Source organism: Pteropus medius, unplaced genomic scaffold (genome assembly GCF_902729225.1).
Source record: "Pteropus medius unplaced genomic scaffold, Ma_sr-lr_union100, whole genome shotgun sequence".
Lineage (NCBI taxonomy): Eukaryota > Metazoa > Chordata > Mammalia > Chiroptera > Pteropodidae > Pteropus > Pteropus medius.
Window position 1 is genome coordinate 9,025,254 of NW_024346667.1, and position 27,249 is coordinate 9,052,502.

General features: G+C 39.8%; 1 protein-coding gene across 1 annotated transcript in view; it reads left to right on the forward strand.

The window, feature by feature from the left end:
- Positions 1 to 367: 367 nt before the first annotated feature.
- The window catches only part of NR3C2 (nuclear receptor subfamily 3 group C member 2), a 300,382-nt gene continuing 273,500 nt past the window's right edge, over positions 368 to 27,249 (forward strand). Inside the window, 2 exon segments of the mRNA XM_039875998.1 lie at positions 368 to 423; positions 7,953 to 9,705. Of these exon segments, the coding sequence (XP_039731932.1) occupies positions 7,955 to 9,705 (1,751 nt within the window). The 5' untranslated portion in view covers positions 368 to 423; positions 7,953 to 7,954.

Consider the following 27,249-nt stretch of genomic DNA (forward strand, 5'->3'; position numbering starts at 1 on the left):
GGGGCAAAGAGAGAGAGCCGCGCTGCAAGGCAGCCGGCGCGGGATCATCCCGCGGGACTTCCCTGGCACCCTGGGTCGCCGCTGTCAACGCCCGGGAGAACAGCAGCCACAGAGAGGGGCCCGCCTGAGGCCAGCCGCCGCTGCTGGGGGCGGGCGGGCGCCCGTGTACCCCCCAGCGCGATTTGGCGCCGGCGCCTCGCCTGCTCCTGCAGGGTAACAGCACTACTGCTCTATTGCTCTACCCACCGTCAGTAGGACGACCGACTGCCGCTATTCCCATCCTCTCCATCCTTACCGCTGATCTGCTAATATTGGACTTGCTGGTGGCGGCTGCAGCGGCGGCGGCGGCGGCGGCGGCGGGAGTCTCCCTGCTCCCCAACCCCCCGCCCCGCGCCCCAGCCTCCCCACCATGTCCTAGAAAAGGTGAGTGCAGCGACAGTCACTTTGCGCTGACAGCAGCGGGAGGGGAACTGGGGAGCGCAGGGGCAGCCCTGGGGAAGGCAGGATCCGCGCAGAGGCGCGGGTCGGCCAACCGAGGTGGGTTGCGGGCAGAATAGGTGACCGCCGAGCCACCTCCGGGCAGGGGTGCTGGGCGGCCGGCGAGCGAGCGATCGCAGCGCCTGTGCCTGCAAGGTTCTAACCTAGATTTTGCAAGAAGCTGAGATCCAGGGCAAGACCGGCTCTCTGTAAAGGAGGTAAAAACTTAGTAAAACAGACACGTCCATTTCTTTGATAATAAATAATTTGGCAGCGCAGGCTGAGCCGTTGCCTCCTCGCGTGCGGGGGCGCTAAGTGTGGGACTCCCCTCTCTCCTGCCCGCCGCCGGCACTCGGCCGGGGTGCGATCCATGCACGACTGCTCGCCGGGCCGGGAGAGCGCGCGTGACGGCGGGCCCCGCGGGAAAGTTGGGACACTCGCCGGGGACTCCAGCCCTGCCGGGGTACCGGGGGTCGCTTCGCGCAGGGAAGGGACTGCCGAACACCTGAGTCGGGGGTCTGGACCAGTTCTCCCACGCCGCCACTGTCGCCCCCGCAGCCAGGGAGTTCCCTACCTGGAGCGGCTGGGATTTCGCCTCTTCTTGCGTTCAGGGTCTGAAATTCCGAAGCTTAATTAACTGTAAGGCGAGAAAGGGCCTTTGGGCACAGGGTGAACGCCGCCCTCCCTCCGACTTACGCGGGTGCGGGGCAAGGGTGAGATGGGAGGCTGCACAGCTGCCGGCACCGGGCTTTGGGTCGCCGAGGGCTAGGGACCTGATTTAGGTGTGTACGTCACTGATGCCGACTCCGAGCCAGCCGAGAGCCTAACACCGAGCTTTCATACGCGGCGCCTCAAAGTCCTTAGAAATCAAAGTTAAGAAGCCTATCTTTTTGCTTAATACCTACAGCGTTTGGGTGACCCGGAGAAGAGTCGAGGTGAGGGTGGTTAGGGGGAAATGGAAATTTATTCCTGAAGAGGCTGGATCCTTAGAAAACAGTTTGGTTCCTTCCCTCTTGTATATGTCTCCCAATTATGTGCACCCCTCCCAACCATTATAACGTGGATATCCTTAATGGTAAGCTTTCTTTCAAAATGACCTAGTGGAAAAATCCAATCCTAAAGTAGTAAATACAGCAACAAAAAATATAAGGAAGGAGAGCAGAGGCTCTTGACTCTGGCACTTTCTTGGGGGTGGGTGAGGGTGGGGGTGAGAGGCTCTGTTTAAAAGGCTTGGCCGTACTGAAGTCACCCGCTTTTCCTGCACAGTTAAAACAAGGAAATTCAAATCGAGTGGCAATGTGATCCTTTTGATTGCTGGCAGCGGACGCTGCGGCTGATCTGCTGAGAGGTTACTCGGAAGACCCAGGAAAGAGGCGTGGAGAAGACCTCCGGGGTCGCGTGAAGCCTCCCTGCACGCGGACGCTGTGGGCGGTGCCTGGGCCAGGGCTGCCTCTCACCTGGCGCTGCAGGTGGAGAGCGTGAGGGGACAACGCCTTGACTGGCTCTCGGAAAAACCGACTTCTTCCGCGTCACCACACTTTGCACGTCTTTTCTGATATCTTGGGGTCAGCCAGGAGGAGAGCCAGGTGGGCGCGAACAAGTTGGAGGCTGTCGAGCGAGGGGGTCGGGGGACAGCGTACGGAAGGTACCTAGTGTCGTAGTTGCTGCCCGGCACCCCAAGCGCCGCGGCTCCTGCGGCTTTAAGGAAGCTGCCGCGTCCAGGCTGTGTCGCAGCAACTTTGTATCAGTCATGTCGCCCTGGTGACTGACAGCCGGCATTGACCAATGAGAAGCTCGCCTGACCCGGGCAGCGTGGAGCCTTGCTTCCCTCTGGGCCAATGGGAAGGGCTCAGAGGGGCAGGATAGCAACCTGAACTTGTATCTGGACATGTGACCCGCTTTTAAAAGGGCCGGCCCTGGAACTGGCCCACTCCCCCTCCGGGCTTTCGCCCGCCTTCTCTCCCTCTCTCCCTCCTTATTTCTCCCGCCCAGGCCCTGCCCCTACCCCTGGCCCTGCCCCGTCCTCTCCGCCCCTCCGCGCCCGGGGTGTCATTGGACTAGGGAGACGCAAGCCAACTTCAGGCTGCTTGGAGGAAGCCCGTGTAGTCACCTGGGTGCAAGAGCGTTGCTGCCTCGGGCTCTCCCACTGCAAGGGGAGCTGCACTCGCTGGCCTGGATGTGGTTGGATTTAGGGGGGCTCCGCAGCAGGAGTGTCGTAGCGTTGGCAAGCGCTGCAACAGGTAGACGCCGAGAGACGGACCCCAGCCGAGGCAGGTGTGTAGGGGTGCGCGGCGGGGCGCCGCTTGCCGGCGAGGGCGTGCGGCCGCCGCGCGGGAGCGTGCACTTTGCAGAGAGAAGTGGCTGCGTAATCCGGAGGCACAGTCAGTATGGTGCTGTGTGCTTGTTGTTTTGTTTTGGTTTTCCACTTTTTCTCCCCTTTGGCCGCCAGAGGACTATTTTGGGAAAGTTTGGCCACTTTGGAGAAATGCCCTCTAACGAGCAGCTTTCGGCCGCCTTTGGCAGTGGGAGGTCTACCACCACCCTTCTCTTTCTCCAAGGATGAATATCGGGTTGTTTGCCTTGTACAATTTTTAAAGGATGTTTGAATAATATTTCTTTCCTATATCAATTTCGGAAGCACCCAAGTCTCAGCTAGAGGTGTAGCTTATTAAGGGCAGTTGAAGGAGATAGAGATCCTGATAGATCCTGTATGGAAGGGCTCTGGAAATTCATGCGTTTCCCGGTTTCATGATATTCACGAAACGCCTGAGAAAGGGTCTACTTTCTGTGGCATCAGTTGGAATTCTAAAGGCAGGAAAGAAGGGATTAAGCTTCTTTTGGTGGCATCTGTACCCTTCTGCTGAATTTAGGGGCAGAGCTTTTCCTACTGAATTTTAAAAGACCAGATTTAAATCATAGTAGTTTATGGCACTACCGGTTTTAACTATTATAGAAGTTAGGAAAACTGAAAGCACACAAGTTTTTGAAGCTGCTGAATTTCAAGCGCACCAAATTGCCGTTTAACATTTGTGTTGCCATTTCTCTAGGTGCTGTTATTGATGATATTAACATAGTAATGATAACAGCGTTCTCCATCTGTGAAGTTGTGCTGTGAAGTTTTAATTTTATGTTTGACTTCATGGCGTACTATCATGAAAATGCTTGAGGAGAGAAGTTTTAAAAAATCCAAAGGAGCTTTTTCCTTGAAGGGAGAAATAGTTTGGAGATTTTGGAAAGATCAGGTGGCTCAAGTGAATTAGGTGAGTGCATAGAAATCAGGTGTGCTCAGTTCTAACTGGTTCCTCCGCTCTGCTTTCTTAGGTGACCTTGACAGGTTTCTATCATTTCCCTCATCTATAAATGAGGGGAACATAATAATGATTCTGTAATGGGAATGACAGAAAAATAGTTTTACATACAACAAACTTTTACAACTATGCAACCAGTGAAAATTGTGAAATTCTTAAAGTTCTGTCTTTATGATGCTGTATGTTAATGAAATAACTATAGAAAATGAAGCATTTAAAATAGGACTGTGTTTTGGGGGATATTAAAAGTGAAAGTGTTTTCAGATAAAATACAAATTTGTAAGAATGTTTGTTAATATTCCTGAAAACTTACTTCCTTATGGAAAAGGGCAATTTAACACAGGTTGTAAAACATAAAATTTTAGTCAGATTTTTCCTCCACAATAGTAGTACTTAAGAGCCTATATAGGGATTAAAGTAGAACTTCTAGCAGTGCTTTCTTTACTTTTCTGACATGAAATTTTCTTCATGTTTTGTGGGGAGGCCATTTGTGTGAAAATTAAAGGGCCCTAAGGGTTTTTGTCATTTTTGCAAGAAGGTTTCAGTTATAATCCCCAATATAAGGGAGACAAGTTTGGTTTCATAAAAGCTAGATTTGTATACTGGTATCTCGTATGTTAGTAACAAAAAATAACAAAAACTTTACTCTCTGGTTAGTAAGTTCTATGAGAATCATATTCATCAACTAATATTTTTAGTATTCACTAGTAAGTTCAAGTTGACTAAAACTCTGCTTAAGCCATGGTCATTATGCCAATTCCAAAAGGACAACCTGGGTTTCCTGGAGAACATAGGAAATAAATTCCTAACCTGATCCATTTGTTCACAGAGAAGATGAATTAAAATAATGGGGAGAATGCAGTAAAAAATGCTTCAATAAACCTATTTAAAAATATTATCTTTAAAAAGGTTTGCAGTGGAAGCCATGCAGATGCTAGATGTCCTCCATTCTTTTGTGTTTGACTGTTGCCAACCTTTATTATATTTTCTATGTTGAGAAGTGCATTAGGTTGGTAGATGAGGCGAATACCTTAAAGCTAATTTAGATTTCAGCAAAGCCTTTTGCAAATTCTTTAGTGATAGCCCTGTGGATAACGCGGTGAAATGCAGGCTATTTTATGTTAGTGTTGAGGGAGTTAAAGGTCAGCTAAACAGGACTTGGAAAGTTGCGATCAGCTGCATGATGTTAGCTGATAGAACGTGCTGCTTATAGAGTGCTTTAAGGTTGTTTTCCCCAGCCACCTCCCATATAGATTCTCTTCAGATCTACATATAGCCTCATACATCTGAGATATGGCTCCTGTTTTAGGGCAGAGTGATGAAAAGCATCCCTCAGAATATTAGTGGATGTTCTGTGAAAAAAGGGGCAGTGGCTAAATTATGCAGGGAATGCTGGATTTAAAGCAGGTTTCTGCACTGTAGAACTGCCCAGGAGTTGAACACGCAGATTTACACTGTGAAATTTTAAAAAAGCAGTAAGTGGTCATCTTTTCCAAAAGATGATTTGGAGGATAGAGTTTTGGAGAGGGGTTTGTATGGGGATCCCTCTTCAGAGTTAGGGTAGATAGGCCTGTTGCCTAGGACTATGGGGTAGAGAATGAGGATGTAGGTGTGGATGTGGAGAACAGTGAGCCTATGGAGGCTTTTGGTACAGGTGACCCTAGGCAAGGGTGACTTCCAAGCATTTGGGTAGAGGGTGGTGCAGTTTACAAAGACAGGAAATGTAGATTTAGGGACAGGGTTTGGGGGAAGAGGGTAATACACAGAAGGTGTTCAGCCTTGAACATGAATGGACATACTTATTATGATGTTTAATGAATTTGGAGCTGAAATATCTGTACTTCAGCTATATATCTATTGATATGGGGAGGAGAGATTATTTTTAGGTAGAAGTTGAAGAAGCACATAATGTTTACTGGTGTTTGTCAGCCTGTGGCTATGACTAAATGGTTTTTCAGTAAAATAGGAAATAACCATATAAGCCATATTTTTTTTTTTTCCACTTGGCTTTTTGCCACACTAAATTTTTTGGTTAGAATTACCAGATAACCACCTCAACCTTTGTAATTTGATTTATTTTTCAGTGTTTTGTGACTGATTTATGACTAAAAATTTCTAGAATGATGTTCTTTAAGTAAAAGTAGACTACATAATTGGTAGATTTTAATGTTCAAACATTGTTGAGTATTGATTACAATAGTTCAAAATTTTTTATTTGCACTATGCTATCTGCTTGGGCTGCAGTAATGAAATTTATAAAGTTTCTGCTTTCTGAAAACTTAAAATCTAGTGTTCTGTGTAGAACACAGAAAAGTAAGAGGTAATTACAATACGCAGACAATTTAAACATTAAATTTTATTATAGAGCCTTGTGATATCTTTTGTCAATTTATTTGGTAGAGTCATAATTATTTTTCCTTATTAATATATATTCTGTAGAAAAAGGACTTCCTAGTCTCATTTTATAATGAAAGAAAGCTTTGGAGGATGGAGCTAGCGAGTGGCAAAGGGGAGAAAGGGATGAGAAGCCTAAAGTAATATTTGTGCACAGAAGTGCAGAAACTGCATCTTTTAGATCAGGACCTTTATTTGGGTCATAGATTGTTTACACAACTGAAAGGATTTGAAAAATGCATGCATAATGATTTTAGGAGTTTTACATATAAAAATGTACAAATAAAATTTTTACTGAGAATGGCTTAATTTTTAGAGCAGTGGTTCTCAATGGGACTGGGGGTTTCGGGGGTCGTTTTTCATCCTAGGGACATTTGTCAATGTCCAGAGACATTTTTGGTTGTCATAATTGGGGGGGAGGGGTTGCTACTGGCCCTTAGTGGGTAGGGGTCAGGAGTAAACTAAATATCTTATAATGCATAGGACAGCTCTCCGCAACAAAGAATTGTCAGGCCCCAAATGTCTGTAGTACCAATGTTGAGATAACCTTGGTGTAGAGGGAGGCATGGGATCAAATTCCAGCCTTGCTGCTTAGCTGTGTGTCGTGTGCCTCTGTTTCCCCACTTTTATCATTTGGATAATACTTTTACCAACCTTAGAGGGCTATTTATAAGGGTAAATAAGTTAATATTGTGTGAAAGGCTTGTAATATTACGTGGAATTATCTAATGCATAAAAATTATATAAATATAGCCTATGATAATTATTCCGTTGATGAAATGAATTTATATAGAGAGCTAGTGGATATGATGGTATATCACGTGGGCTCCCTGAGGATGGGGACTATGCCTGTTTTGTTTATCACTATAGATTCAATGACTGGTTGTAAGCCCAGGATGTAGCAGGCACTTGGTAAATATTTGTTGAATGAATGAGCATGTAAGTTGTCAGAACCCATCTCGAACTTCCTCCATTTACTGTTGAGAATGAAACTGTCTGTTGGGAGTATTTTTTTAGCAGAGGTACCACTAGGTCTGGTTCTCACCAGTACTGAAAGACAGTGAAGAAAGTTCTGATATTCCCAAGTTTTCATATAGCCTCTCTGCGCTATGGACCATCTTAGTTAATAAGGATATATGAATTTTTACTTTTCAGAATTGAGATTAAATTATTTTCATCACTAATCCATTTTAAGAAAATCTTATCATTTTAAAAATAATTCTTAAATTGTTTTTTCCTGTGGTAGTTCACCCAATAACTTTATTTTTGGGAAATGGTAACATAAATTGGATTTCCTTATTTTTATTAAGCCCATGTATTAGATATGAAAAGTAGTTTCCATATGCTCAAAATATTCAAAAGACTTTGGAGTTAGAAAATTTAGTTTTAAACCTAAATGTCATTTGTCACTTATTATGTCTTTGACCTTGGGCAAGTCACCCACCTCACTGAGTCTTCAGTTTCCTCCCTGTCTGCCTCATCAGTTCCTAGGATTAACATTTGTACATGTGCTTTGCGAACTCTAAATATTGAATTATAGCAAATGTGTTATTTTAGGTGCAAAATAGTTTTATATGATTGCTTCTTCTAGTCTGGCTTATGGACAAGTTATATCAGCACCTAAAAAGGTAACAATTTTTATGTAGTATTAAAGCATTGCTTAAAATAAGTAGAATATTTATAGCTTAGCAATTGCAATATTAGAATGTTATTTAGAATAATATTGCTATCAATGAGTCTAATTCAACTTTTTAATATAAATTTATTCGTTAGCTATGGAGACCAAAGGCTACCACAGTCTCCCTGAAGGTCTAGATATGGAAAGACGGTGGGGTCAAGTTTCTCAGGCTGTGGAGCGTCCTTCCCTGGGACCTACAGAGAGGACTGATGAGAATAACTACATGGAGATTGTCAACGTAAGCTGTGTTTCCGGTGCTATTCCAAACAACAGTACTCAAGGAAGCAGCAAAGAAAAACATGAACTACTCCCTTGCCTTCAGCAAGACAATAATCGGTCTGGGATTTTGACATCTGATATTAAAACCGAGCTGGAGTCTAAGGAACTTTCAGCAACTGTAGCTGAGTCCATGGGCTTATACATGGATTCCATAAGGGATGCCGACTACACCTATGATCAGCAGAACCAACAAGGAAGCACGAGTCCAGCAAAAATTTATCAAAATGTTGAACAGCTGGTAAAATTTTACAAAGAAAATGGCCATTGTCCTTCCACTCTAGGCATGAGCAGGCCCTTGCGACCATTTATGTCTGACTCGGGGAGCCCTGTGAATGGTGGCGGCATGCGTGCCATTGTTAAAAGCCCTGTCACCTGTCATGAGAAGAGCCCGTCTGTGTGCAGCCCCCTGAACATGACGTCTTCAGTTTGCAGCCCTGCAGGAATCAGCTCTGTGTCCTCCACCTCCGCCAGCTTTGGCAGTTTCACAGTGCACAGCCCTATCACCCAGGGGACTCCCTTGACGTGCTCCCCGAATATCGAGAGTCGAGGTTCCAGGTCGCACAGTCCAGCGCACGTCAGCAACGTGGGCTCTCCTCTTTCAAGTCCATTAAGTAGCATGAAATCCCCAATTTCCAGCCCTCCAAGTCACTGCAGTGTAAAGTCTCCAGTTTCCAGTCCCAATGCCACCCTGCGATCCTCCATGTCTAGCCCTGCAAATATCAACAACTCAAGGTGCTCTGTTTCCAGCCCTTCCAACACAAATAACAGATCCACGCTGTCCAGCCCAACTGCTAGCACTGTGGGATCTATCTGTAGCCCTGTAAACAATGCCTTCGGCTACGCTGCTTCAGGCATGCCTTCGGGATCCAGTGCAGCCCAGGAGGTGGTTCCTAGTCCAGACACCCACGAGAAAGGTGCTCAAGAGGTCCCCTTTCCTAAGACTGAGGAAGTAGAGAATGCCATCTCCAATGGTGTGACTGGCCAGCTTAACATCGTCCAGTACATAAAACCAGAGCCAGATGGAGCTTTTAGCAGCTCGTGTCTAAGAGGAAATAGCAAAATAAATTCTGATTCCCCATTCTCAGTACCAATAAAACAAGAATCAACCAAGCATTCATGTTCAGGCACCTCTTTTAAAGGGAATCCCACAGTAAATCCATTTCCATTCATGGATGGCTCATATTTTTCCTTTATGGATGATAAAGACTATTATTCTCTATCAGGAATTTTAGGGCCACCTGTGCCCGGCTTTGATGGTAACTGTGAAGGCAGCAGCTTCCCAATGGGGATTAAACAAGAACCAGATGACGGGAGCTATTATCCAGAGGCCAGCATCCCTTCCTCTGCCATTGTTGGTGTGAATTCAGGTGGACAGTCCTTTCACTATAGGATTGGTGCTCAAGGTACAATCTCTTTATCACGATCGTCTAGAGACCAGTCTTTCCAACACCTGAGTTCCTTTCCCCCTGTCAATACATTAGTGGAGTCATGGAAATCACATGGTGACCTGTCATCTAGAAGAAGTGATGGCTATCCAGTCCTAGAATACATTCCAGAAAATGTATCAAGGTAAGTTGGCTTTTCCTCCTTTTTGGAAAATTACGACTTTATAAAATGTTGAAGGTTAGCATTATCTTTACTCGTGACAGATTTAAACACATTTCAGTTTACTGTTCTATATATATTTTCAGGATGGTCATTTAGTGCTTCCCCGCTGCTCTTCGGTATAGTGTTACCACTTTTTTTGAAATATAGAAACGAAAAGTTTTTAAAATCTCTTAGAAAATATTTATGTTGATTTTGAAGGAGCCTATGTAGGTGTTTCCACTCCCACCTCATACACATCACCCCCACATTGCCTGTTGTAGGTATTTGGGAAAAGTTTTCTGCTGCCTGTTACTGTGTTTACTTTAGCAGACTAGTGCTAGATATTTTTTCTCTAGCTGTATTGTGGTTCACTAAAATTATTTTAAGCTAGTTTCCTCGTGGTCTTAGTCTTTTTCCTTAGCTTTCTTTGTTCTCTTCATTGGCTGTGAAAAATGAAATTGAGCCCCAAATCTGTTACCCACAAGCTTCCCACCCTCTTTTTTCTTTTCTAGTTGGGTTAATTGTATGTAAGTTGTGGTTTTCAATAGAAATAAATCATTTCCTTAACTGTAGAGGGCTTTTAAAGACTCAGCACATCTAAAATTACTAAGCGGACAGTCTTGCTTTCTTACTAATTGGAAGTGAAATATGTCGCTGCAGTTTTGAATTGGTATATTTATAACTTTTAAGATCTGCAGAAGACACACATGACTTACTGTAAAATATCTCTTGGCTTTCCTTGTTGCAGATAGCATACTGTATATAGAAAAACAAGGAAGAGGTTTTAGGTATGACTAAAGGGTGGTTCTCGGTTATACAATGAATATTTGCATTGGACTTTGCTTCAGTACTATTTTTATTACATGGTTGTAATAAATGATTCTTTTATTGAACATATAAAGAATAGATTTCCTAGATATAGTTCATTCCTTTGGCATCTAGGAAAATATGGATATTTTCCTTAAAATTTTATTTTGAGGGAAATCTGTGCATCCCATGAACAGGGTATAGAGTTTACGTGTATTCCTATGTCTTTCTCCTTCTATTTTGTCTTTTTTTAATTCCCCCAAACCAAGAGCAGAGACTTCGTGCATTCTTTTACTTGTCATTTACTCAGACCTGGATCCTCTTACTTTTATGGAAGCAAACATTTCATAAAAGGTATGTTCTTACAGTTCTCAATGGCACAAGCTATTCCATTATATTTTAACACTGCTTCTCTCACTTAAAACACTAACATAAGTCAAGAGATACCATAACTTTCACCAGAACCAAACTCAGGACATTTTCTCCTGCTAGTGCTTTGTTGAACTTTTAGAGAAGGAAATTTTGCACATGATGTTGCCGTTTTGTTAAGCGATGTTTTATGAGTGAGTTAGCATGAGGGAGTGTAGGTTGGTAGTTAAGAGCATGACTACCCTGGTTGTGTCTCAGCTGTGCCACTGAATTGCTTCCAGTGTCTATGCATATCCCTTTACCTCTTTGGGCTTTAGTTTTCTTTGTAGAAAGGGGGTTAAATAATACCCATCTCAAAGGCAGTTAAGACACTTGAGTTAATTTATGAGCACTTTGAATATCACCTGGTATGTAGTATATATTATATGTATTTTAGCCATTGCTGCTAATTAACTGTTAGTATTTCACAATCTTTAGTTTCTACTTCTTTAGTTTTCTTTCTCTACATTATATGAAAGTCAACAAAATAATTTTAAAGAAGTATTATGTACATAGTTAAATATTTGTTGATAATTCTTCTGATTAAATTCTCTGATTAACAAAAAAATTATGGTTAGGCACCATACATTTGCTACTACATTTCACTTTATGCTTTTAGTTTTGAAGGCTGTTGCTCTAGGTAATGATATTTCTGGTAGAAAGACCAGAGGTATAGTAGCTAAAATAATTAATTCTCTCTGATATTTGTTCTATATCCTGTTTGTACTATTTTAATTGTTGTTTTTACACTCAACTCATGAAGTGCCTCCTGATGGTCTAGCCTTAAACATTAATATGAACCAGTGACCTTGAGTTCACCCTGCATTTGTGGGCACTGATGTCTCTTCTTGAGTGTTACAAAACTCTCTATATGTGTTAATATAGTCAGAGGGGATTCATTTTGTTTACATATGTGGTGGTATTTTGAATAATTAATGTGATTTCCAAAAATGTCAATATTAAAGCTATAATGGTATTTGAAGTCTCTTATAGATTACTAATTCTTTATAGCTTTTCCTTGTGAATGTTACCCAAATCTATTTGTTTTTATCATTCTCTGCATAAAGGCTCAAAGATCAGAGGATATTTAGAGCTTTTTCTAGATTTCAGTCTACATATTATAATGTTTAATTTAACCTTACCCAGTCTCCCTCATTGGCCTCTTTTTTTGTGTCTTTTGGACCAAAAGCCAACCTTTTTGCCTGATTTGTAGTTTATAGTGATGATGCCCCATTCCAGGGAATGTTGAATGAATTAAAGGTTGTAAAGGATCAAGGCAGTGCGTAACTGCTTGTAGATTTCGTTATAGCCTTCATCTCTTGGTTCAACTCTCCATTAAACTGTTTTCTAGTCGATCTCAAAGTACAGTTTGGGGTTCCTGAGACCTTTTCGAGGAGGTTCATGAAGTCAGAAATCATGCACTGGTAAAAGATTCATTCAAAATAAAAGATAGACCAATGAATTTTAATGTAATAGTGTATGAAAAGTTCACTGATAAAGGTTAGCTGTAATGTGGAATCTGAAACCATTAAGAAACTATTCATTCTCAATTTTCAGTGTAGTATCAAAGAATCATATTTGCCGAAAAGACCATTAAAATGCTCTCCCTTTTTCCAGTAGCATATCTGTGTGAGGCCAGATCTTCATATACTTGAGCCAGAACATATCACCACACACTGAATGCAGAATTAGATATAAGAATCCAGCTGTCTTCTATTAAGCAGACAATAGACTTGCAAAAATGTAAACCAATGCCACTCCTCTCACTAAAGTTTTTGTTCTGAGAAGTATAGCTACTTTTTCATAAAACATGTTTATGTTAACACATAATGACTGATTCTACACAATTTAAAATAAATATGAGTTTTAATTTCTAATATAGGAAATATCAGATATAACTCACATAAACCAAAGTGCTTTGGTTTCCTCAATACATTTTAAGAGTGGAAAAGCATCCTGAGACCCCAAAGTTGAGAATTGCTGGTCTGTGGTTTGCTATACACCCTTTGGAGGTTAATGAAGAAAGAGGATATCACTTTATTTGCGTTAGCCTTACTGAATGTTATGCTGCGGAGGGAGTGCCTTATCCAAATAAGAAAAATGATTCTCACCTCGATTAACTTTTCAAGCTGATAAAAATGAGTAATGCCTGGGAAATGTGTGGTGTTGCCTTTTCAGTCTGTGGTCAGTCTTTGAGAGTGGTGACAAAAGTCATCCATCTGTTAATAATTTCCAGTGAATGGACTGTCTGAGCACCACACTGTAAAGTGAATTATGACAGAAACTGAATGTAAAGCTCTTAGGATGGACAGTGGACCTAGTTGTATCATAAACATTGGCATTCCACTGTCAGTTTGGACACAAAACTGAAACCTTGAGTGAGTCACAACTCCTCTCTGCCTCAGTTTCTTCATTTTATAGAGAACAAGTTGAACTAGATGCTCTCTAAGGTCTGCCAGTCAAACTATTGAGTGGCCGTGTAGTTTATTTGGAGTCATGTATGTTAACAGTCAAAATGGAATTAACTCTTAACATATTTGCTAATGTTTCAAATATATTTTGTCACAAATCTAGCTCTGTGGTTTCCAGAGTAGTCTGGAGAGAAAAATCATTTACCATTTAAAAGTAAAAGTGCATAGGAGTGACCTGTCATTTTACTTTGAAAAGCAGAATTTTTTTAAATCAGATCTTTCCTCTTACAAAATTTGACACTTACTATGAATTTCTTGTTCTTTTAATTTACACCATTCCTTTTGCAAACAGCTTTTTTGTTGTTGACGTAATATCGGATGTTTATAGTGATAGACTTAGTCACTTCGATAGGCTCATAAGACAGTGCTAACATAGACTTAGACTTGAATATAAAGTTCACTATTTCAAAGGGCATATTCTGGTAGGTTTCAAGCCAAGCAATCAGGTATTTATCTTAATGTATGCTGCACTTTTTTCTATGATAGAATGAAACATTTTAGTAAATAACCTATAGTTTGTTTTATTTTCAATTGTTCCTAGAGCCTTTTTAATCTTACTTTCTGTAATAAACCAAAACCTTCAGAATTCAAGCAGTTTGTTACAAAGTTTGCTCTGTTTCTTAGTAAATTTTCTGAATATACAAAGGAAATGCAAAGGAAATGTAATGCAAAGGAAAAAAAAATAATGAGTTTGGGGGTGAGGGAGAGATTGATTGATTATTGGTGTTTACTGTAATAAGTAAATCTATTACAAGATTACTTAGGCCATTTGGAAATGAAAACATGGAACTTTTTTTTTGCTTTTTATTTGTCTCATACTATTTCAATTTTAAAGATGCCAGAGTACCTAGAATGTCTCCAGGTTAGTGTACTAAATAGTATTTTTAGAAATGATTTTCAAATGAGACTTGCTTCTCCTGATGATTCATTCACTTTCATTCATTTACGGTATTTCTGGTACGAGTGGCGATAATTTTATTTAAAAGAAGCACAAACCTTAGGGATTTTTAATCTACAAATCACTATGTAGAGGGCTTTTATAAATTTTGCTTTTAACATCGCAAGTATATTAGGTTCATATGTTAGTATGCCCACCTTTTATCATCTAAAGTATATTTTGAGTTATTTACTTCAGACCTAAAAAAGTTGAGATAAAAGTCATGGTTTCAGATAAATGCAAATTATTCAACTTAAGGCAGTTTCCATACCAATGACATGCTGAAACGAGGACCTGGAGATTTATCATTTATAGATTTGATGTCTTTGCAATATTGAAATTCAGAGTTTGACCCTTTCTAACCTTGTAGTTTTTGGAGTAATAGCAGATGTTATATTGATCACTGTAATTTATGAGTAACACCTCACTTCCCTTAATGTTTTGATGTCATTAATTTTTTTTCTCTGAAATAACTTTTATTCCAAGATTTCAGCTACTGATTTAGTTTCTTACTACTAATCTACTGATAAAATGTCAACTCTGCTGCTAAATAATTTGTTTTTTTTCTTTCATTTACTAAATTAAAATTAGAAGAAAAATATTGGCTTCTTTATTACATTTAAATATGGCCATTAAATTGTATATTTTTGTGAACTGCTTTCTAAAATTTATTAATGAAAATCCAGGAAATGTGAGTGTTAAATGGATAGTGTCTTTATCTTAAATTTAGAACTTCTAGCTTTAAACTTGTGAAATATAGGCTTTGTTCTCAATTTTAAGAATTTTATTTTGTCCTTTACATAGTATGATAGTGATGAAGCTAAAATGTAATTACATATAAGCATATATTAGTTAACCGATATTCTGGAAATCCCTGAATTTATGACAATGGTATGGCCAAGGCCAAAATTTCTGTGTAGTGAAGAAGTAAAATTGCTCGTATTTTATGCAAGAAATAGAAAACTCTAGTCTTAGGAAAGAAAGAGGACAAACAAAAATTAATTCGAATACTTAAAAGTTACACCCTAGGGAGAGAGTGTGAGATAATAACTGGATCTGAATTCATAACGTGGCTATGACTCAATTTTATTAATGATGACTGCTTCATTGGTGTGTAACTTTACCTTATATATTAGGAGCTGTTGAGACATTAACATTGCAGAATGAAATAAGGCTTATAGTGGGCAAAATCAGCTTTGAGTATTCTGAGAGGAAAATATTAGGGAAGTCTTGGAAAATGGGGCGATGGCGAGGTGGGTGGTGGCGGTCAGAGTTGGTATCTATCCTTAGTCTTGAAAAATTTGCAGAGAGTCGGGGTAGGCAGGCACCTCCTGGTGCCGGGAGTTACGTGAGCAAAATCCTGGAGATGGGGGACAACACTGAGTGTGGTGGAACTTATGTGGCTGGCTGTGTTGAGGAAGTTGAGGGGAAGAAAACCTGGAACAGGATCGTTGGAAGTAGAAGGGAATAGAACTTGAAAATCACACTAAGAAATTTGCACTTAATTTGGTAGGTAATGAGGAGCTATTGAAATGCTGGAGTAGAGAAGCAGTGAGAGCTGAAGTGCACTTCGGAAAAACCTTAATTAGGCAGTGGGTGTACGGTGGATTGGAGCGGAAAGAGGTTATGGCAGCAGAGCAGGAGGATGGGCACTTGCTTCTCCAGAGCAAGGACATTGGAGGTAATAGGGAAAAAAAAAAGACATGTAAAATGTTACAGAAGAAGCCTTTGTAGGAATATTTTTTTTTTTTTGGTATAAAACCTTTATTTTTAAATAATCACATGCAAAAAATCAAAAATTCATTACGAAGATCTATAAACAAGGATATTATCCCACATAATTACAATACAATCACTAAATCAAGAAATTATCATTAAGTTAGTGACATCTACTCTGGAGACATCACTCTGCTTTTGCCAGTTGTCCCAGTAATGTCTTCTATAGAAGAAGGATCTAGTTTAGAATTGTGTCTTATGCTTAGTTGGCATGTCTCTTTAGTCTCCTTCAGTCTGGGACCACCCTTCACTCTTTTCTAGATTTTCTGACTTTATACAACACTTTTGAAAATTAAAGGCCAGTTATTTAGCAGAAAGTCCCTTGATTTACATGTGTCGTATGTTTCCTCGTGATTAGATTCAGGCGATGTGCTTTTGGCAGGAAAATCACAGATGTGCTGCTGCATTCTTCTCGTTGCTTCCTACTAGGAGACACGTGATTTTCCTTTGTGCCATTACCTGTTCACTTGGATCATTTAATTCAGCTGCTGTCTGCCAGGCTTCTCCACAGTGAAGTTACACTTTTCCCTTTGCAATTAGAAGATATTTTAGAGATTTAGATATTTAGAGAGACACTGAAACTATAAACATCCCATTGTTCATCAAACTTTGTTGATTTATTTAATTACTTATGTCTGCATGGCATCATTGTTTCTTATTTCATGCAGTGGGTTATAGCCAGTTACTGTCCTCATTTTTGATGTTCAGATTATTCCGATTTAGGCAGTGGGGCTGCATTCAAGCTGGTTTCTGTGTCTTTTTTGCCATGTTCTCTTCCTTCCCTGAGTACTTTCCTGTGTAAGCCCATCTCGCACATCTCCTCCAGTCCTGGAATCAGCCATTTCTCCAGAGAGCACCCCCATCCACTTTCCGTGATGGGGCTCTAACTCCACGTTCTGTGTCACAGGGCCACATTCTCTCAGTGTAGGCCCTCCTTACTCCTTTAGGTGCTGACTGTCCCAGCCGGGCTGTCCTCTTCCTTCCCTGGTTTATAACTTACAATAGATGACACAAAAACGTGGTGCCCATGGCTCTGCTCTCACTCTGTGCGCCAGGCATCAGAGCACCCTTGGGCTTCATGCCTCACTAGGGCCGCTCCAGCTGGATAACCCCCTATTGTGGATGTCTGCTTTGCTGTGTCTTGCCTAATGGCTTTAGGATTAAATTGTTGGGGAAGGGGAGGAATTGATATTTGAGTTTAAGTGGAGAGTAAGAAGTGTGGGAAATCAGTGAAAACTCAGCTGTTATGAGCTTGAACGTCATAGATAATAGTGAGCAATGAAGAGCCATGGAGAGGTCAATAAGAGGAGGCTTGGAGAAGAGGTGGCGATTTGCCTTGGTTACATGAGCTGCCTCTGATTGCAGGGGTCTCCAGATAGCTGAACCTGTTGGTCTAGAGGTGTGGGAAACCTCTTCATAGAAGTGACAATCGAGGGGGTCAATGGGGGTGCCATTGTCCAGGGAGAGAACGTGTATGGTGACTCAAGAATAGTTTTAGTTTTTAGTGCATGTGCATTTTGCTAGGAATTTGGAGGAACAGAACCCCGTTTAGGGGATGGGCAACACATCCCAACAGAGGAGATGGAGTTGTTTAGAGAATGAAGAAGGTGCCGAGTCACAGATGTCGTGGGGAGGGATCATTTCCAGATTAAAAGGGCTCTGGGCTCTAAGGCGCTCTATAAATCCAACTCTCTCTATGGGCACAGATTCTGAAACGGGGGCCCAGAAAGAGATGGCATTGCCTTTGCTAGCATCCTGCGAAGCAGTTACTAACAGCACCAGCAGTGGAGGAGTCCTGCCCTTTGTTACATTATCTTTCCCATCCAGTAGGAGGTGGTGGTTCAAAACCTGGTGATGGGGCTGGGAAGACCAGAAATTGGACTGACTCGTTGGTGACAGATGGGGGCTGGTGATTTTCAAGAAGAAAATTTGTCAAGTGGGGGGAATGGGATCAGAGTGTACGTGGCTAAGGAGTAAGTTAGCAAAGAAGAGGAGAGACTTGGGGGATGCAGACACAGAACTTCTCTTAAGAGGCATCTGTCTGGTGGCGAAGAGAAAGGGGTGAGGGAGGAGAAGGTAGCGCAGAGGCGCGGTGGGGTCACTCTCTTGGACATGGACGGGGCAGATATGCTGAAGGAGAGTTTGAAAATATCGGCGTGAGGGAAGGTAGCTGACCGGGGCGGTGTCCAGGAAAGCTGAGAGTAGACCCGGGACTGCAGTTAGCCCCAGAGTCAGATGTTGAACTGCGCGATCGAACCGATATGTACGTGAGCAATTAGTTACTCGCAACTGGTGTCACCATTATACTGCTATGGAAACTGAGGTCAGACAGTATGTAACGTGATTTGCTGAAGGCCACGAAGCTCAGGTAAATGAAGAAACAAGTTCTTGAGATAAGAAAGTTGAATGTCCTGGAAAAAAAAAAAAAGGGCAGCCAGATGGATCCTTTAAAAACATAAATCAGGTTATGTGGCTGACACACAGCCCTCTGGCCGCTTCTCAGTGCAAGCAGCATAAAGTAAAATGATCTAGGGTCTGTAAAGCACTAAATTATCAGGCCCCTTGACCATCTTGTTGAGCCTCTGTTTCCTCCTGGTTCTTTCCCCACACTGACCTTTCTGTGGCTCAGAAGAACCAGGTCCCCGTTCCTTCTGGGGGCTCTGTACTTACTACTCCCTCTGCCAGGAAGGCTCTGCCACCGGATTGTGTATCCTGTCCCTTCTTGTCACTGAGGGTTAGCTCAGATGTCACTGTCTCAAAGAGGTCTTCCTTGACCATTCCATTTAAAGTAGCGCCACCCCCACCTTCTAACACATCACTCTCTTTTGTTATCTTCGTAACACATACCTATCAGAAATTACCTTCGTTTACTTCACTTCTCCTAATTAGAATGTAACTTGCTGAGAGCAGGGACCTTATCTGTCCATTTTCCATCTCTAAAAGAGTGCCAGGCACACTGTTGGTGTTCAGTAAATTGTGACCGAATAAGTAAACAAATTGGTTAATAGAGGGACTTGAGCGCACATATGTATCTGGGGTGACTAGATCAGTGTGAGTGGTTGTATAAGATCAATGAAACTATTGTTAATTAACAGTTCTACTGAGTAGCAAAAAATTGTTGTGACCTCTATCAGCATATTTTTAGGATTTTCATAAAATATTTAATCAACAGATGCTGTTTTTGCTTTTTCTAATCTCAACATAAAAGAATAATGATATATTCCAAGCTAAATGGTGACATATTCTTAGTTTATATATGAGGTCATTTATCAATTTTAAATTTATAAACAGTAAAATTCACTCTTTTAGGCATACAGTTCTGAGTTTTGCCAAGTGTGTAGTCATGTAATCACCTATTGAAGGTCCGAAACAGGCCTGTCACCCACCAGAATTCTCTTATGTTGCCTTTTGTAGTCAGTCCCTCTCCTCACTCCCAAGCCCGAGTGACCACTTATATGTTCCCCATCCCCTATAGTTCTGTTTTTTCTAGATTGCCATATAAATGGAATCATACTTTATGTAGCCTTTCGATTCTGGCTTCTTTAACAGGATGCACTTGAGGTTTATCCATATTATTGCACATATCAGTAGTCACTTCCTTTTTACTGCTGCTGTATTTCATTGTATGATATACCACAGTTTGTTCATCTGTTCACCTGTCAGTGGACATTTGGGTTGTTTCCAGTTTGGGCTATGACAAAGCTGCTGTAAATATTCACCTGCAAATCTCTGTATGGCCATATGCTTTGTTTTCACTTCAGTTAATACCTACCAGTGGAATGGCTAGATCATATAGTAGGTATAGGTTTAACATTTTAAAAACTATCAAACTGTTTTCCAAAACTGAAAACATTTTACATTTCCAGAAGCAGTATATCACATCCTCGCTAACACTTGAGGGAGTCAGTCTTTTTAATTTCAGGCATTATAGTAGCTGTAATGTACAGAGATATCGTATTACTGGTTAAAGTGGCATTTCACTAATGCCGAAATGATACCAAACATATTTTCATGTGCTCACTTGCCAGTCATATGCTTTTTTTTTCATGCCTGTTAACTCTTTTGCCCATTTTTATTGGCTTGTTTTCTTCTTTTTGAGTTCTGTTATCAGTATTTTAATGTAAGCTTTTTGATAGGAGACCTAGAATTAAGAGAAAATAGCTATTTAATATCCTGTACCGACAAAGGAAAAATAATAGGTGGTTTTCACACTATTTAGTACCTATTGTGTTCTTTGTGTGAGTGAACAAACCAAATGAATATGAAACAGACCACATGTCCCCTCCGTATTCCCATCTAGCTGGGGGAGATGACTCACACGAGTGTATATAGCCTTTTCTTATTGTTCCCTAATTATGTGTTTGGTTGTATGGTGCAGATAAAAACTGCTTCCAAAAATTAGAAAAGGAAGAGTTGTATGTGGGCTGGTATAGTCAAGGAAAGCTTCATGTAGGAGGTGAGATTTCCGTGACATTTGAAAATTGGTGGTGGTTGGTGAGGAACAGAGAGGCATTATAGGAATAGGTAATAGACCCCGTCAGAGGATGAACAAAGCCTGTGTGGTGAGGTTTAATAGTAGTTTCAGAAAACTAGGTCAGAAATCTGTGAATGCTAAAGAGAAGTGTTTGGCACTTTTAATATAGCACTATTAAACATTTAAAAAAAAAACAAATTAAGAAATGACATAAAAGGGTAGAAAAGTCATTCTGAAAAGGGAGATAGAAAATAGCAGAACAAACAGAAAAGTGGCCGTCATGCTGGTAACTCGGGCTGAGAGGATAAGGGCCCGAGTGGTTGGAATGGTGGGCAAAGGGAAGAAATAATTGAGCGCCAGATTATCTGACCCAAGGCCTGTTCCTTTTCTCCTGTACCACTAAGCCACGCGTGTTAACAGTCCCACAAAAAGTAGATTGCCAAGGAGTTAGAGAGGAGAAAACTGCAGTTTTATAGTAATAGGAAGAAATTTTAAGCATAATTATGACTCTAAGAGAAAGGAGCTTAGATTAAGCCTTAATCCAAATAACAATACTATCTCGCTTTTTTTCTCTGAGAGTCATCATTTTGATACCAAAATAGAAAATTTTATTAGGCTACGGAAAAAAAATACCCTAGGGAAATGGAAACAGGAAGAGCCAACTCCTGGTTTACAGAGTTGGAAAGCAAACTGGTAAAAGATTATGTAAATGACATATAGTGACATAGAATTCTGACGCGCATTCGAAGATAGAGAGGAGCAGAATCTCAGCACCTTTGGGAGTCTGTTCATTGTGTCCTCAGTCACTGCTGTTTCAATCTACAGTCTCTTTGTAGAGGTAGAACTGTGCTTGTTTTCCTCCATCAAATAAATGGTAGCTTGTGTTTTCTTAAAACATATTTTTCTGAAAGTTTGAGAGAAGATTCCAAGGGCAAAGTTTGGGAGTGCCAAGATGTAATGGGAGCAGATATTCTTTAATTTTCTCCAGTTTGGATTCTCATTGTATTTTTGAAATGGAAATTATGTTCAGATAGGCTTTGTTTGTAGAAACGTGAGGTATGATGGAAGAATTTATGGTCATACAATTTAAAGTATTTTTTTTCTCCATTCCTCTGTTATTTTCAGACCCAGTTGAGGTAAGTGTACGTTGAGGTATTCCTTTAGACTTCTGGAAGCATTTTGAATTTTCTACATGTGGTAGAAATATGATGATTTTGTCGACATAGACCCTGTAGTTTGTCCTCGGTTGCTATGATTCAGGTGAAACAACTTTTCATGGTGAAAATCTAAAGCTGATAGCTCTTACATTTATATGACTTGAGAAACATTCAGCTCCGTGGCTAGTTCTTAGATGTCCATTTGCAGCTATTTTTGAGCTAATGTTCATTTAAAAAGGCATAGATTTTTATAAGTATAATTGTGTGAACTGTGCATTTTTTGAAGGATGTATTTGTGGCCAGTCCCTGAGAATGGAAGAATAGAGATCTAGCTGTAAACATAGCCCCGCTTCTATAATTTCATAACACCAGTGAAATAAGCTTTTTAAAAAAAATTCTTGCCAATTCTACCCTAGCTGAAATAATCAAATCTAGTATTATAAGGGTTTTAAGGAAAGTAAACATAAAACAGGTTAAAAAAAAAAATCTATGTTTTATTTAATGGAGAAAATGACTAAATATCCATGAGTGTGTAAGAATCTATACATAGTTGGTCTCTTCCAGATAGGTCACTGATAGTGAGCATGCTAACTCTGAGTTATTTAAGGCTTTTGATCAATGAAGAATGATAAAAGTTTGCTTGTCATACTATTCTTAGACTGTTAATGTTGCTTGACTTTAGGGGGGGGGGCCACCCTTTTCTGGCCCTTAGCTCAGGAGAGGAAAAAGAGACTATTACAAGACAGAAAATACGGAGAGTTTTAAAAGAGAGTGCATCGCTACTTACAAATAACTAAATGAAATACCCATTCTATTTACCCAGCTCCTTGGAATCTATAACAAAATACAATGCACGTTAAAGCAATCCGGAAAAGTTCTAGCAATGTTTGCACAATAGTGTGACTGTACTCAGTGCCACTTAACTGTAAACTTAAAAATGGTTAAAATTGTAAATTTTATGTTATGTATATTTTATCACTGTAAAAAATAAGCACTTATCCTAATAAAAATGGGAGTGCCTTGTATAATGAAATTTGGCACATAATAAACGATATCAAGGTGTATACTGAAAGTCTAGTGTGCAAGCCCCTCTGAGCAGAGACCAAGGGACCATGTCATACTTAGCTTTGACTCTTCGGCACTGTCTAATAAGTACAATGTCATATACATGCAATGTTCAATACTGATTTTCGTTCAACAAGCATTTATTAAGCTCTTGATTCTGTCAAAACATAGTCTTGGATGTTCGATTAGAACAAGAATGATAAATTCTTCATTCTTTAAGACACCCCATCTAGACACATCTAAGATTTCATTGCAAAATAGATTGTGGTTCGTGTTTTACTGGAGGTACCAGATAATGTTTTGAGACCATGGAGAGGAAATACTTAGAAATTAAATGTTAATTTCATTAATAAAATTACATGATGATCATAAGTGAATTTAAAGTGATTAATCAGAACTCTTAGTTTGTAAACAGCAGAGGAAACTTATCTTATACTAGCTTAAAACCAAATCTCTTGGCTCACAAAATGGGAGAGGTTCAAGGGATAAACCTCAGGCTTGGCTGGATCCCAGGTTTCATATGGTGGTGTCATAAATTTCTTTGTCTTGATCGTAGTGAAAGCAGCAGTCCCATTCTTGATAGATTCTGATCGGTCTGGCTTGGGCCTCCCATCCAGCCTTGAGTAGAGATGGCCCATGTCTGTACATGCATGTCGAGGGGTGGATGCTTGGCTTCATCCAACACTGTGGACTGAGAACATAGGAAGATGATTCTCCAAGAACCAAAACTGTATTCTATACCAATAGTTTCAAAAACTGATCTTATGATCAGTTATTAATTATCTTTTAAATAGGAATGTTAATCACAATGCTTGACTCTCAAAGCATTGTCATTAATAAGAACTTTATTGAAGTGAACTACCTATCAATAATGAGAACTTGTGGAAAATGGAAAATTGATGATTGGAAAGGGCCAGTGCCACATTTTTTTGGAGGGAAGGAAGACCTGATAGTCTCTTTTGTGGAGTACATTTACAGATGCTGTAAATGAGAAGATTAAGTAGTAACCAAAATATGTTCTAAGAATAGTACTGCAGATTCAGTCTCATTTTCTGATACGTAAGAAACATTAGCATTGATAAAATTCCAAAAGGCTAATTGAATTGACCCCGTTAATAAATATGGCCCTAGACCATCCAGAACAGTTTATCATTGTCTACCTAAGAAGTGTCTGATACGATATTTTCTTTGGCCTGTTCATTGAGAGTTTCTGCCATTCTTAGTCAAATGATATTAGTGTGGGAGGATTACTAGCTAAATGAACTCATACATGCTCACCAGTAAATTTTCATGTGTACTTACACATGATTTTGCATATGGCTTCAGAAGATTCATGGATCATTTCATGAACCCATGGGCTATAGGTTAAGAACCACTCATCTTGGTCATTGTTAAAATGTAATTACGTAACTACAGAACAGAGACCATAGGGACCCACTCACAATAACAATTACAATTGAAAATGCAATTCAAATTATTTGTTCGACAATAGTACAAGGTTATACGTTCGATCTCATCATCTTATAATGTGGTCAATATGTATGCAAGATGACTGGGCAAAAGAATCCCATGAAATTAGGAATGCTATGTGGCTCATAGAAACAGGCCAGACATAGCAATTGATCTAATCGACATCTAACAGTTGAAAAAGATGAGGATCAATAAGCTTGCAGTTATTGACAAGCAGAGATTCCATCATTTAGGAAGGATATAATCAGAAGTCAGAGTAATCTTAGTAAATTGGAGAAAACATAAAAAATGAATATATAGGAGAATGGCGGTGGGTAGGAAGGTCGACTTTGGGGTCATACTCCACGAGCTTGTTATATGACCTTGGGCAAGTTGCCTAACCTCTCTAACAGTGAGTTTCCTCATCGTTAAAATAGTGACAACAATAGTCCTTACCTCCTATGGATGTTGGGAAATTGATCTAATCCATGTAAAGTGCTGACACATAGTGCTCAATGAAAATCTTAGTTTTTATCATTATTATTGATTTTTATTATTTTCACTTAGAGTTGAAGTAGAAAAATAGGAACTACATTGGTAAATAATTGCTCATATGAAATTATGACCTAAGAGTTTCCATCATGAAAAGAATTAGCAATGTCACTTTACTAAATTCAACCACAAAACTAACATTTCAGAGAGAGGAAGTCCTTCCAATTCTTTGTGCCCTCGTGAAAGCCTTAATTGAGAACTCTATTCTTCTCTAAATTCCAAAAATAGAGATTATTATGAAGATAGTTTAGAATAATGATTCTCACCTCTTTTTTAGAGCAATACAAATGAAGATTAATATTCGCATATATCACATATTCTGTGGCAGATTTGATTTAAAGGCGCTGTGTGGGTATGTGTGTGTGGGAAGTAAAGCAAATAGCACCATGAGCTTTTTGTTTTTGTGGTATTCATAAAAATCAATACTTGGCATGAAAATATTATTCACTAAGAATTGCTTATTATGGGCTGTAGCACAGATAAGATAAGGAAGCACAGTGATCAGCTGCAATAGTTTTAACTTCTGCCTCTTTTTCCACTTGTGAGAACATTAGAATGCAAATGAGTGAGTGGCTTTATTATAGGAAGAATCATCACGAACCTGCTCTGTGTTTCTGTTTTAAAAGTAAATAATTGACAAACATCAGTGTCATTATTATTATTATTCACAAATCACTTGGCACACAGGACCATGCCCTGTTGATACCGGTGTGGTTTAGAAGAAAGCTTAAGCAGTCAGTGAAAATGTCAAAATCCCTCCTCCCCCTCTACACAGTTAAAATTACCAATTGCAATAATGCTATTCAAACGTAAGAACTGTAAGCTGATAATACATAATATGTCATTGCTATCTTCCTTGGGCAGCAGAATAAAACAAGAAGAAACTCTGTTAGGGATTTAGATCGGCTGTGAAAAATCTGCTGACTTTATATCATTGTGAAGCATTGGGCTAGAATTACGGTTCAAGGAAGGCCCATGGCAACATTTACTCTGGATTTTTAAAAGTAAGAATAATTTCCATGTTTGAGATACTTTTGATGTGGCTGTAATCAGAATAGAAGTGTCTTCGATTATGAGTTTTCCTCAGATTGAGTAATTCTGTTGTAATTAATCAGCATATGTTGTCATCTAGTCTAAAAACTACATGAGGATAAAAATATATTATGTAAAACCATCTATAGTATCAAGTCTTTACAATTCCACTGTGCTTAAGATTTAATGGCAACATCGTACACCAGACAATTTCCAGATGACTTAAAGAGAAACTCCATGGAGAGAAAAGTATTTTATAAGACTAGAACAGTGGAAGAAAGCACACACACACATAAAGTAAAAGTTTTGATTATATAAAAATTCAAAATGTCTAAATGCCAAATAAAGTTAAACCAGAAGATGGGAAATGGTGATTAGGTTAATTATCTCTTTATAATGAGCTAATACAAATCAATAAGGAGACCATGAAGACTTCCAGTGGCGGTGGGGAAAAAAAGGCAAAGAACACGGACAGACAGCTCATAGAAAAGCAAATGCAGATGAAATATATGAACTGCGTAGTCATGCTAGTAAATAGAAATTAAAGCAACAATTAGACAGCATTCTTCACCTATCAGATTTTCAGAGAGAAGAACAAATGATGGGTAGACGGACACCATTGGAAGCATGTCATTGCAGAGAATATAGAGACATTTTGACAGCATGTACTGTCAGAAGTAGTCTAGTGCAATTCCAGATCTCTCCAGCCAGATCTCCTTGTGTGAATCTCATCTCAGCTTTACCGCTCAATAGCTGTGTGACCTTGGGCAAGTTACTTAACCTCTCTGTGTCTAAGTTTCCTCATGTGTAAAAATAGAGATAATGATAGAATTTACCAAATAGAATTGTTATAAGGGCTCCTTCAGTTGGATATGTAAAGTGTTTGGGAAAGTACTTGGCCTATAGTAAGCCCTTAAATACGTAAACATGCTTGCTTCATTGTTGTTATTAATTATCATTGCCTTTATCAAACTCAAAATGTCCAGTTTTTGAGACTATATTATCAGGAAACTATTATACATGTGGACAAAGATTTGTGTATAATGGTGTTAATTTTAGCATAACATAAAAATTTAATTAGCTTTTTTCCCACTGAATTGGGGTTTAGCCAAATCATGTTTGTCTGTTTGTTTTTTTTTAATTGTGTAATTTATGCAGTCATTTCTATGGAGAAAATTTAATAAGAGAAATCATTAAAACCTATTTTTTTCATTTAATATTATACTGTCAACTGTATTTACAGAATTTGTACATGTTTATGCATTTGTATATTTCATTCCCCATGGAAGGCAGTGACTCAGAATCAGTAGTAGTTATCTCTGAATATTAATAATATTATTGCTTTATTAAGTTTTCTTTCTTATATTTACCAAATTTTCTACAATGAGAATGTGTTAG